General features: G+C 40.1%; 1 protein-coding gene across 1 annotated transcript in view; it reads left to right on the top strand.

The window, feature by feature from the left end:
* The first annotated feature begins 1,990 nt into the window (after positions 1–1,990).
* Sh2d1b (SH2 domain containing 1B) overlaps positions 1,991–14,016 on the top strand; it is a 30,485-nt gene continuing 18,459 nt past the window's right edge. Inside the window, exon 1 of the mRNA XM_008849077.2 lies at positions 1,991–2,179. Within this exon, the coding sequence (XP_008847299.1) occupies positions 2,046–2,179 (134 nt within the window). The 5' untranslated portion in view covers positions 1,991–2,045. The remainder of the gene's footprint in view (positions 2,180–14,016) is intronic.

Below are 14,016 nucleotides of genomic sequence, written 5' to 3'. Positions count from 1 at the left end.
TAATTATATTAATTCAACTGTAAACCTAAAAATTTACAGCCAATTTTGAAAATGATGCATCCTACCTCAGGAAACCGTTATTGAATATGTCAATTGTGTTGTAATGATATGCTTCTTCTAATTATGTGGTTATTAAATAAATAATTTTTAAAAATTAAATTAAAAAAAAAAAAAGATTAGGCCATGTTAAAGGTTTACTCCTGAGGTAAAAGCTAAAAGTTCACCATGCCTTTAGCTCTAAGAAAGAAAACATTGTGGCCAATAAATTACTGAATGGGCATTGATTTAAAAAAAAAATTAGCTAGGGCCGGGCGTGGTGGTGCACACCTTTAATCCCAGCACTTGGGAGGCAGAGGCAGACGGATCTCTCTGAGTTCAAGGCCAGCCTGGTCTACATAGTGAGTTCTAGGACAGCTGGGGCTACAAGGAGACCCTGTCTCAAAAAGACCGAAAAAAAAAAAATAAAATTAGCATTGTCTGATGAGAATTGTGTGAATTAGGTAATTACAATTAATTTTTGAAAATTGCATTTACTTATTTGTGTTTGTGGGGTGTGGGGACGGATGGGGGTGCACATGTGCTATGGTGTACATATGGAAGTCAGTGGACAACTTGGGGAAGTCAATCCTGTCCTTCCACTGTGCAGGTCCTGAGGATCTAACCCAGGCTGTCAAGATAGACTTAGTCTATCTAAAATTGATTGATAATTATGTATAGATTGGTTTGGGTGCTTACTTCTCCAAGCTAACTTTAATCCTCAGGAAACAGAAGCCATGGGCTGGAGAGATGGCTCAGTGGTTAAGAGCACAGGCTACTCTTGCACAGTACCTGGGTTCAGTTTCCAGCACCCACATGGTGGCTAGCAACCATCCATAACTCCAGTTCCAGGAGATCCATTGCCCTCTTCTGGCTTCTATGTGCAGTACACACACATGATGCACTTACACGCATGCTGGCAAATACTCATACCCATAAAATAAAAATAAAATATAATAGCAACAACAACAAAAGAAAACAGAAGCCAAATCATTATCTATCTTATCCAAGACTGTCAGCTGACCAAAATGATCTACAGGTAGGGGCTGGGGATAAATGCCTCTGGTCAGATGCTTTTTAAAAATATTTTTTCGTGGAAACACATCACAGCTATTCTTCAGCATATAAACTCGATAGGCCTAAGAGGTTTCAATCCCTTATACTCTCTTCCTCTCATGTGGAGAAGCAACCCTGCATGTTCCTCTCACACATCCTAAGTTGCATAACCAGAGTTCCCTCTTACCTAGTTTAAGTTTCATAAGCAGATATCCCTCGTACTTGCACTAAATTGCACAAGCAGATATCTCTCCTGCCTGCATTAAAATGTATAACCAGATATTCCTCTTACCTGCCTCCCGCCTCAAAATTCACAGTGCTCAAGAGAGTTAAAGATAGCCTTTGTACATCAGTGGCTAGGAGCGTTTGCATGGAAAAGGTTGGCTTCATTCATGCTGTCTTTTCATTTCTATTCCCAGAAGTGTTTACATTTTCATGTGATTTGACCAGTAGAAGTCCTACTCTTTGAAATATCTGTGTTTAGAATATTAGCTCTTTCAGCATCTAAATGGTTTTTTTGAGCATCTATTCTGAACTAAATATAGCATCATTGGAGAAAACCCCAGCAGAAGATGGTACCCATTACAAAGCTGGTCATTTACAAGATGTAACCCAGATTCAGGAAGCTTGACTTCAGCCATGCAGCCCAGCCACAAATATATATCACTAATTCCACTGTGAACTCAAAGGCGCTCTCACCCACTTCTATGAGTCATGTTTGGGCCACTCCTAGGCTGAAATGTCTTGGTCACTTCATCACCCCCTCCCTTTTCATTTCCTGAGTCTTGTGAAACTGAATGAACCCCACAGAGCAATTTCATCTTGTCTGGACACCATTGGAAGAAGGGGCCTTGCCCCTTCACAGCTCCCTCCACTTTCCTCTTTAGAGCCATCCCTTGACCTGGAGCTGGATTTCAGGTTAACAGGGCAGTTAAAGCACAAGCTGGCCCTCCATGGATCTGCCCTACTACCATGGCCCACTGACTAAGCAAGAGTGCGAAACCTTGCTTCTCAAGGAAGGTGTGGATGGCAACTTTCTGTTAAGAGACAGCGAGTCTATGCCAGGAGTCCTGTGCCTCTGTGTCTCGTAAGTAGCTTTATCTCCCATGCACTTGAACTCTGATGCTGGAAGTAGTTACGGCAGCCACATATTCAAGGAACTGTATTTTGCTCCACTTTGCCGTGCCGAACACCTAGACAGTGCCAGGAGCTCTCTGCCACCTGTTCTTCTGCCTGCTTTTCTCTCCCTGTGGTAAATGCCATAGGAGCAGATGCTGAAGGGCAGCAGAAGTAAAACTGGTGGGGAAGGGAAGTGAGTAATGGGGAGAAGGAAGAAATGTCAGAACACCCTGCTCTTCTATGGATCTCTATTTGATATGGAGAAGGCCAGGATCCTGTATAAAATTGCAGTGTGAAATACTATTCAACTATAGTCACTTGTAATACTCAAAATACTGATACTATTTCACATTGTGTCAGATTGATAAAAGGCTTCACCATGTAGTATTTCTTTTCATTATTCTTGTAGTCTCTCGAAGCAAGTGGACCTTGTCATTATCTTATAGTTGAAGAAATAGAGACCTGAGTTTCTCAAGGACTTGTTTGCAGTTAAACTCATCTGGTTATTTCTAGAGTCTGGGTTAAGTATGCAACTCCTGTTCTGATCATCAGAGCCACTTTGTTGAAGGAAAATGTTGATGCTTGGTTTCAAAAGCAATCCTGAATGGATGGCAATAGAAACCTAATTTTGTAGTTTTCTTTTTGTAAAGTAGGGACACTGAATCTTTTGTTGTACCTGTTACAGACATTAAAGTTGAAGTTAAGTATCTCTTGTTAAAGAAAAAATATTCAATGGCACATTCTAAAGCATGGGGAAGAAGACCCTATTCAGGGTCTCTTGACAAGTAGAGATCGCTGCACTGGGAACTTCGGTGGGACAGGGAGGTTGGGCCTAATTCTGCATAGAGCATAAGCAAGTAGGAATTCTTACAAGGATCATGAAGGGGGTCAATGGATTAAAAAGCACTAAGAAGAAACTTCAGCCAGAAGGAAAATTCGAACTACAAGGATCCAATAGGATTCTAGAAGCAGATAGGTTACCATGATCATCTGGGGGCTGGTGGGAGATGAGGAATCTGATCAAATACTGAGAGTGGCCATATATTAAGGGAGCAGGGCTCTTTGGTAAAACTGAATTTTGTAAGGAAGTGCACAAGTGGGCCTAGGGGAAGGCTCAGAACCTTGACTAGAATCTGGTCAAAGAATCGTTGTCACTGTGTATATGAACTCTTGTGTTTAGCATATTGGAGAGATCTGAGATGACAAAAGTGATTGTAATCTTTCCCATGGGGATTCATACATAGGGATTCATACATATGGTTATATTTTTTCTTTAAATGATGCTGGAGAGACAGGGGTGAAAAAGACAGCCTTAAGGCTATCTTAGTTTTTCAAGCTAAAGGTGATATTTAGTGTATGTGTGTATGTGTGTGTGTGTATGTATTCATGCGTGTGTTGGAGGCATGGTCCCTATGTGGTGATGTAAGAGATGGTGGGAATCTTTAAGAGATGAGATGTTATGAGAGATCTTTGCTCTGGTTTCCTGTCTCTCCATGTGATCTCCTCCTTGCCCTGATGCTGACTGCCACTATGCCATGCAGACAAAGGGACCCTCTCCAGAGCTGTGGTCACACTATTGTCACAACAGGTCTTTCAGCTTCCAAAACTATTACCTAAATAAACCCTTTTATTTTACAAATTACAAGGTTTCAGGTATTCCATTATGATAATAGAAAATGGGTGAATAGAATTCCCCCTTTGATTTTACAATGGTTATTTACATTTGAGAACTGCATATTCATGTGCGTTCACCCATTTTTATGTAAGTTGTGTTTAACGGATTTATTCCTAATTCCGTGTATAAACGTTAAACATTTTTTAAAAACAAGAAGCACACACAAAAAGACCCTCATGAGACGAATTTTGCTTAGAGTCAATTTTACATTAAACTAGAACCAAAAGCCAGTTACAGATTAAGAAAATACACTATGTTCAAGCATGATTTGGTCCAAGAAATCAAGAATTGTTCATGTTGGGAAAAACCACTGTATTCAATTAGATCGTAATTGATCTAAGTTTACAAACTTCGTAATTCAATTGGCTAAAAAGTTATGAGATTAAATTCAATACTCACCCCTCAATAAAACTCTCTCACTCTCTCTCTCTCTCTCTCTCTCTCTGTCCTCTACAGGACTAGATGTATATGTCCTTAACCAAAAGCCAGCAGAATTCCCACTATAGTTGCGGGTGAGCCAGTGATGGCTGTTTAACCTCACCATTACTGAGACACTAGCAAGTGAAAAAACAAACTAAAGGTTGAGGAGACGGCTCGGTGGATAAGGCATGAGGACTGGAACTCAGATCCCACATAAAAACTAAGTGGGAGTGGCAGCCAGTGTAATCCCAGTACTTCGGAGGCAGAGTCAGGGGATCCCTGAGCAAGCCAGCTAGCTAGAGGAATTGGTGAGCTCTGGGTTCAGCAAGAGACCTTGCCTCAACAGATAAAGTGGAGAGCAGTTGAGAAACATACCTGACATCAACTTCAGGCCTTCACACACACACACACACACACACACACACACAAAAGCAAAAAACCCTAAATGTAAATATTTTAAAGCCAGGTAAAAACATTATTTGAAGTTAAGACAATTTTATTCCTATGAAGTCTAAAATTTAACACAAAAACCCTACTAAAAGCTTTAAGAAAATTCAGAAAGAGCATATGCCTATAATATTAGTTTGAAAAATTTAACTGTTTTTCTGTACAAAAGTAATAATCAGTAAGAAAATATAGTAAAACAGAGGATGATACACTAGCATAAATATAATGTGAAATATTCAAGTATTGTATAAAGAGAATTTAAATATCTATTGGGGATCTTCTCGGGAGACTTGGCTAAGTGGGGGCTCTGTTCAGAAGCATATTAGTCAACTTTATTCTATCAATATGTTTCTAAGTTTAAAAAAAGAACTTTCTAATAGTTACATCTTTTTAATTTTCTAAAATTATTGTAAAATTTATCCAGGTGTACATAGTACAAGGAATTTGCTAGAATATCCAGAAATGTTTTAATTAAAAAGTGTACTCATACAATAAAATATTTAAAAATATTTTTAAACTATAATAGTTTCCAAGCATGGTGGTGCATGCTGTTAATCTTAGGACTTGGAAGGCAGAAGCAGGCAGATCTCTGTGAGTTCAAGGTCAACCTGGTCTATATAGTAAGTTCCAGGCAAGCCATGGCTACATAGTGAGAACCTGTCCCAAAAAGCCTAAATAAATAAATAAATAAATAAAATTGTTATTAGAGTAACTAAAAGAATTTCATGCTGAAAAGATCAATGGGATGGAACATGGAACCAAGAAATGAGGCTGAATACATATGGATTTTGGCATATGATACAAAGAACATTTCACATCGATGAGAAAAAAATGCAAAGCAAATGTTCATGTACATGCTGATGTAGCCTCTTTGGCAAGTAACATGGCCAAAACTTAACTGCACATATGTTCAGAGTGGCAAGAGTCTAAGGATACCTAGGGAGACATCCTCCTCCATGTCAGCAACATGCTATACAGGCATTAACAGGTTCAACCAAATCTACGTGTGGTATGAGAAAAACAAGAAGATCTATTGTGCAAAGTGTTATGTCTATATCCTTATACATCCATGTAAAAGTCCTAAAAGATGTATACAATTAGAGATAGGAGCTGGAGAATTTAAGACATGGGGAAAGGGCTGTTGGATTCATTCTTTTGATCTGATAATGTCTTTGCACTGCATGTTTTATATACATATGTGTTTGTTTGTAATTAAAAATAAAAGTGTTTAATCCCAGCACTGGGGGGCGGGAGGCAGAGGCAAGGGGATCTCTGTGAGTTCAAGGCCAGCCTGGTCTACATAGTGAGTTCCAGGACAGCTGGGGCTACAGGGAGACCCTGTCTCAAAAAGACCGAGAAAAAAAAAAAAAAAAAAAGAAAAAAAAGAAAAAGAGTAGAAACTCTACTATATGCAAACACTGTGCTCTTGGGGAAATTCTGAACTGATTCCAACATGGAACTTGCAATTTTTTAATGAAGTTCAAAACATGTTATCAATGAATGAATAAAATAAGAGCAAAGTATAAATTCCCCAAAAGACAATTTATGTGAATTCAAGAACAAAATAGATGGAAAAGAAAGTCTTAGAGGAGGTGGTCCTGGAGCTAGGATGGATTTTGAGGCCAACTTGGGCTACATGAAACCCGAGAGAGAGAGAGAGAGAGAGAGAGAGAGAGAGAGAGAGAGAGATCAAGGGGATGTTTTAAGACACATGCCACTCATAGAAGGTCCTTTAGAGGTAGTTTGTAAACAGCTTTTTGAGAAGCAGCTTAGTGTGAGATTGTAGATATTTAAAGAGCAATTCTGTGGCTAATGGGGAGACATGAATGTGTTTGGCAAAGAGGAGTGGCAAGTGCTGGGTTTTAGGAACTTCAAACTGCTATGGAGAAGGAACTAAAGCTGGGGAAATGGTAATAGACCATTGTGCCTCCAGATGGGAGATGGTGAGGAACTAGTTATGGTGGGGCACAGGACAGTAGACAAAAAAGTGGATAGGGGAGAAGATGCAAGGGAGATGCCACAGACAGGACAGAACTTGGCCAAGATCCCAGGATACATGGTCTATACCACACTGAGATTTGTTTTGAAAGATCCATACTTATTTTCAGCTGTCCTGAGGTGTGTCAGCCCAGCTTACCTATTCATCTAAAGCAAAGATCAGTAAGACATGCTAAAAAATATCGAGGCAAATGGGAAGGCTAGAATGAACACTCTGTAGGCACCTGCACCCAATCAGGCCTTACCCTCCTCCCTGCCCAAATCATGGAAGGGCAGAAAAAGCATCATGTACGGTCAGGTATGAGGTGTAGGTCAAATGACCCTTAGCTACCTCATCATAGACTTGATGAAAGCTTATTATCACACAGCTCAATGTAGCAATTCAATTTTGGTTGTTCTGTCATTATGTCAAGTCTCCAATATGCCAGGCAATGCTAGATACTCAGTTGATACCTCTAACAGAGGCCAAGGCATAGTGATAGTGGGGGAATTAGAATATAAACAGATACTGTGGTGTATGCCATAATTGTGACAATTAAGCTCTCATCAGGGCACTATGGGAGCTGACAGAAAAAAACAACTGATCCATCTAGGAGCAGAGAGCCTCACACTGGTGCTAAGAGATTCTGAGCATATTCTGAACACTTGTAATGTTCTAGGCATGGCCCTAAGCGTTGATGCACAGGGATAAACACTAGATTCCTTCTCTCAAGAAGTTGCATTCTGGCAAGAGGGAGCAATATGAGGAAAACAAAGCAGAGCCAGGTGGTCACATAAATCAATCCATGCAGCCATAGCAAAACGTGTGTGACGCTAAGCCCTTTATAAAAAGCAAAAAGGGGGCTGGAGAGATGGCTCAGCGGTTAATAGCACTGACTGCTCTTGCAGAGGACCCAGGTTCAATTCCCAGCACCCACATGGTGGCTATGAACTGTCCTAAACTCCAGTTCCAGGGGAATCCAAAGCCCTCTTCTGACCTCCGTGGCATTACATGACATGGGTGCACCCACATACATGCAGGCAATACACTCGTACACATAAAATAAAAATAAATGAAAATATTTTTTAAAAAAGCAAAAAGGGTTAATTAGCTAACGTCTGGGAATTCAAAAGCATGGTGCTCTCATTGGCTTCTGGTTTGGGCTTCATGCCCAGATAGCAGCCTATGGAACTACAGAAGAATGAGAGAGAGAGAGAGAGAGAGAGAGAGAGAGAGAGAGAGACCAGATGGAAAGACAGGAAGTAAGGGGCACACCAATAAGTCAAACTTGCTTTATAACAACGTGTTCTTGGGTCAAGCATGATGGCCTACACTTCTATTCCCAGCACTTGGGAGACAGAGGCAGATGGATCTCTATGACTTTGAGGCCAACCTGATCTACATGGTACAGGCTAGCCAGAGCTACGTAGTGAGATCCTGTCTCAAAAACAAACAAAACAAAAGCATCAAAATATTTAACAACAACAACAAAAATCTGACCTGTTTTTACAGTAACCAGTCCCATGAGACCCAGCCCACTCCTACAAGTAAGCATTCATCTCCTCTGAGGATCATTCTTCCAATGACCTAATCACTTGTACTAGGCCCCACCTCTTGAATTGACATCACACCCTAACACTATTGTAATGGGAAAAAGCCTTTGGTATACAAACTGTATCTCACCAGCACAAACTTCCATATAGGGAAGGATTTTCATGTAGGTGCTTCCTATGAGCCAAGCATTGAGCAAAGCATGTTGCGCAGCCTTTGCAAATCCTTTTGCAGTAAACGCTACCCTTATTTTAAAAGGAAGGAAACAGCTCCTCTACTTGTTGTTTGTGTTTTGGTTTTTGAGACAGGGTTTCACCTGTCAGGTTGGCCTTGAATTCACTATGTATCCCAGCCTGTTATCAAACTCAAAGCAATCCTCCTGTCTCCACCTCTCAAATACTGTTATAGGTATTATAGCCATACACCCCCAGTGTGCCCTGCTATAGTTCCTGTACTGTGGTTCCTGATCCAATGGCTTGCCTGAGGCCAAACTATTAATGTATTATCATATGCTCTGACTTTACCAGCACCCCAGTGCCACTGAAATATATTCAGGTTATGTTACAAAGCAGGCGACCCGAGCCTTGGCTGTAGCCTCTGATATGAAGAATCTTGCCATCCTGCTTGCCAGAGACAAGCAGTCCCTTCTTTGCTGCACTGGAATAGTAAAATATCAACTTCCCATCTTTCACAGAACCAAATGAAGATGCTATAAAGTTAGAAATAAGGAAAGGAAGCCAGGAGTGGTGGCTCATCCTGCCATCCCATCACTTCAGAATCTGAGGCAGGAGGATTGCCAACCTGGGCTACAGAGTGAGACCTTGGCTCAGAATTCCAAAAAAGGAAGGGAAGGAGGGAATGAGGGAGGGGAAAGGAAAGGAAGAAAAGAAAGAAAAAAAGAAGGAAAGAAGAAAAGAAAAAGAAAGAAAGAAAGAAAGAAAGAAAGAAAGAAAGAAAGAAAGAAAGAAAGAAAGAAAGATATTTGTTTAGCCAGGCATGATGATATACACCTGTGATCCCAGTACTTGAGGGCTACATAAGACCTGTCTCAATAAAAGGCAAGAGAAGGAAGATGAGGATGAGGAGGAGATAATGGTAAGGGAAGGAAGCCACAGAGAGTTAGCCTAGCAGCAGACAACCTGTCTAGGGCTCTGCGGCAAGCATGGACAGGAAATGGTATCTGATCTGTCAACACACTAGAGCTAAGAAATACCAACGTGTGAAATGATGCCTTTGTAGGGCGACTTTGTAAGAATGAAGAAATTGAAACTGAGTATGTCTTTGCAATCTCTAGAATCAAAATAGGATAGACATTAGGAGGTGGAAGGGATTCATTGATGAGTGTGAATGGAAAAGAGGGACATGTAGCCACAGAAAGGCTTCAGGCACTATTCACACTAAGGGGATAAGGGTACTGCCTTTCTATTGCTTGAGAGTCATTTGAAATTCTCAGATTCTGAGACCTTTGGAAAGAGTTCAGAAATAAAGGAAATAACCCAAACTGTTTATATCATGTGTAAGACTACTACAAGCCCTTTTAGAAAAATCAAAGGGCTGGGAGTGTGGTTCAGTGGTAAATAACTTGCCTAGCATGCACGAGGCTCTGGATTCTAGGTGCCACAGCCTTAATAATTGCCCATGGACTAACCTCCTCCCTACTATTTTGCCTGGCCAACTCCAACAATGAACGAACCCACAGCCGTACTATAATCCTAGCTCAGGAAATTCATAGCACCAAAAGAGTACTGGCGATGTTATTACTACTAATAGTAATAACACTCAAAATAAACTTTAAAGGGCATAGTGGCTCCTGCCTGCATGTGGGAGGCTGGGGCAGGAGGATTGTGGTGACTTTCAGATCCCCATGGGCTGTGGTGTGAGGTCCTGTCTCAAAGTGGGGGTGAAGAGAGAAAGAGAGAGAGAGAGAGAGAGAGAGAGAGAGAGAGAGAGAGAGAGGAAGAAGAAGAGAAAGGAGAGAAAAGGAAGGAGAGAAACACCAAAATGCAGAGAAAGACACACAGAAAAACAAATTACTTCCCCCTCACCCTTCAAAAGTCATTATTTTTGTATTTCATCACCAAAGCTCTGCAAACTCTCTCAGATATGCAAATGTCTATGTAATAAATGGTTCACTATACATGATTTTTTTAAACCTATCTTTGTGTGTGTGCTTGGTATATACACATTGTCATGGCAGTAGAATGCTCACATGCACATGTATGTATGGAGGCCAGAAACTGAGGTCAGGTGTCTTCCTCAATCACTCTCTGACTTATTGTTTGAGACAGGATCTCTGATGGATCCTGTAGTTCACAGATTTGGCCAGACTAACTGGCCAGCCATTCCCAGTGATCCTTCTGTCTCCCATCCTCCGTGTGAGGATTACAGGTACACAATGCCAGTGCCCAGCTTTTATATGGGTGGTAAGAATCCAAACTCAGGTCCTCATATTTACACAGCAAGCACTTTACCGACTGAGCTGTCTTCCCTAAGCTGTCTTTTCAATATAGTATAGGTTTTTCTCCACATCAAAGTTAGGGCATATCATCCCTTCATGATTGCTTAGCATTTTTCTGATTGAAGTATATATGTAATCATGTACTTGATTATTTCCAATTATTATTTTGCATATATCAAGTTTAACTTGGAAAAATTAACATGTTTACACTTATGTCTTTGAAAGTTTGTCTCCTTAGGATTAAGCCTAGACATTTGAATTTTGTCATGCATATTAACAAATTAATACAACAAAAGGTTTTGCCAATACACATTCTAAACTAGAGCAGAGAGAGGGTGAGAGGTCAACAGTCTCAAAACATTCCTTATTACCTTGAATTCTCCAGCATGTCATTATGGCTTAGAAAATGTAAACTACTTTGTTTGACATCACATAGGTTCCATTTCCTTCCACTGATCTTTCAAAGTCTGGTTAAAAAAAAATAAAACCAAAAGCTTGAGTACAAACATGGCTTTCTATAACAGCCACAGCTCAAGAACAACTGCTAATCTATGAACTACTCATGAATTAAGCTAGTTCAGATAGCTCTGTACAGTACCTCATGAAATGACCTTTCCCAAGGCTAAGCCACACTAGCAGAGAGTGAAATGACTCAAAACAAAAGGAAACTTAGAAGGTTTAGCCTTCACAAACCTTTTCTTCTTTCTGATTTTCTTTACACTCAAATTTCTTCTGTAAAATCAATCCTGCTGCTAAACCCATCTGGTATATTCTTCATTTTAGACAATGTAGCATTTTAGCCAAAGTCTTGAACATCTGGAATAAAATTGTATTATTATTATTGTCTCCTCTTTCTGTCAACTGTGTCATTGCTGAATCTTCTTCTGTTAGTTAACTTCTCATCACTTCTTATTATTATTACTTCTTATTATTATTCTCATTTACTTCTTATTATTTATTTTATTTATTTGTGCTTGACAAGTATTTATTAGATGCCACACAGTCAATTTTACCTTTTAGAGTGCCAGATTTTTTGTTTGTTTGTTTGTATTCCTATAAATATTCTCTAATGTTGAGCTAAGAGATAATAAAATTACTTGGAAACAGGCTTATCTTCCCTGAAGCTTTACTTGGTAGGTCAAGAGTAGCCTTGGTTCCAAAGTGGCTTCTGTGCTCGTCCTGGGCTGACAGCTTTCTGCACACTCCATTGATGGATATACAAGACATTCTTTTTTGTTCAGTGAGAAGGTGAACTATGTCCAGAACATAAACTCTAGGCACCTTGGTTTTCCCGTAGTTCTAGCTTCTCTTCACCTCAGGGCTGCTATTAGATCCCTCCTGAGTCACTGTCCTTGGCAGGCCACAAGGAAACTGTCTTCAAGCCAAAGCCAGTGAAGAAAGAATCTGATTTCCCCCCTCTTTCAGGAATCAATGTCTTGAAATTTTCAACATTTATACATTTGAATTTCATTTTTTCCTGGTGGTGGGGGATAATAAATTTAGTTCTTGCTAGTCCTTTTCTGAAAGCATAAATTGTAAGAAATATACTTTTAATATTTACCACAAAGTACATTTATAAAAATTGTATCTCTGATCACAAAACTAGTCATTGTATGTTGAGCATTCACTCCATGCCAGGCAGTGAGCTGGGCACTTAGCACAAGTATTTTATCTTATCTTTAGTGTGTATGAGTGCTTACCTACCTGCACATATGTATGTGCACCAAGGGTGTGTAATTGCCCTGTTGTATCTCGAAACAGAGTTTCCTTGTATTCATCCACCACATCTTGCTCTTATAAACATTCTACCCCTTCTTCTGCAATGATCCCTGAGCCTTGGAGGGAGAAAGTATGATACAAGTGTCCCGTTTATGGCCAAGCACTCTGCACTCTCTTATTTTCTGCATGTTGAATAGTTGTGGGTCTCTGTGTTAATTGTCATCTGCTGCAAGAAGAAGCTTCTCTGGTGAAAGCTGAGACATGCATTAATCTATGGTTATTACAATAAGTCATTAGGATTCAGCTTAATACTGTGCCCATTTAGGAGAATGACAGTAATAGGATTTCCCCTGTATCCTGAGATTTGTCTAACCACAGATTCTTGGCTCTGATAAAAGTGCCAGGTTTGGGCTCCATTTTATGAATTGGGCCTTAAATTCAATCAGAAAGTGGTGAGTTACTCCCATAACATTCATGCCACTATTGCACCAATGAGCATATCGTGCCAGGTTAGTCATTATTGTAGCTTGCAGGCTTCACACCTGGGTAAGGCTGATTATTACTTTTTTCCTTCTGGTAGCATGCATAATACCTTCTAGTACTATGAAAGATAGGTAGTAGAGGTGAAACTTTGAGGCCAGTACCAGCTTGATTTCTCCATGTTTATTCTATGACTCACATGTGTAGTGTGTAGTGTCTTTAGTAGGGTCTTGCTGTCAAGTTCTGGAGGGCAACCAAGAGCAATGGGACTAGCTGGTATTGTTCTAGAGTCTATGGGGCCTCTCTTGGTCAACAACTCCCAAAGAGGGAGACCATTCTGGCACAGAGTTTTTTATTTGGTACCCTGTGGTGTCTGATGTGTGTGTGGGGTATCCCTGCCCTCCCCCATTATAGGGTAACTTTATTTAAACATAAAATTTTTATTTATTTATTTATTTATTTATTTATTTATTTAATTTGGTCTTTCTGAGGCAGGGTCTCCCTGTAGTCCTAAGCTGGCCTGGAACTCACAATGTAGACCAGGATGGCCTTGAACTCACAGAGAGATTGGCTTGCCTCTATCTCCTGAGTTCTGGAATTAAAGGTGTGTGCGAACACCCCTGGCTGATTTACTTATTTTTATTGTATGTGTTTGAGTGTTTTGCTCCATATAAGTAAGTGCACCCATATTGCAATACCCAAAGAGATAGGAAGAGGGCATCAGGTCTCTTGTAACTGGAGTTACAGATGGTTATTAGCCACCACGTGGGTGCTGAAACCAAACCAGTTCCTCTGCAAAAGCAGCCAGTGCTCTTAACTTCTGAGCCATCTCTCCAGCTCCCCTCCCCCTTATATGACTTGATTGTACATTTTTATCATTTTTGTGATTTTCATATAATATAATTTGATGGTATTTAGATCCCCTCTTATAGTCCCACTTTCTCCTATTGCCCCTTACCCAACTTAATGTACTCTATTATATATATTCCTTATATATAAGTACTATAGCTTATATAGTCTAATTTGTGTCCCCAAATATCCTTCAGTGTGGGTCCATCCATTGGAGGCTGGTTAACC

The sequence above is a fragment of the Nannospalax galili genome, unplaced genomic scaffold (assembly GCF_000622305.1).
Source record: "Nannospalax galili isolate Female #2095 unplaced genomic scaffold, S.galili_v1.0 scaffold884, whole genome shotgun sequence".
Taxonomy (NCBI): Eukaryota; Metazoa; Chordata; class Mammalia; order Rodentia; family Spalacidae; genus Nannospalax; species Nannospalax galili.
Note: the sequence above shows the minus strand (reverse complement) of the source record. Positions and strands in the feature narration are given on the sequence as shown.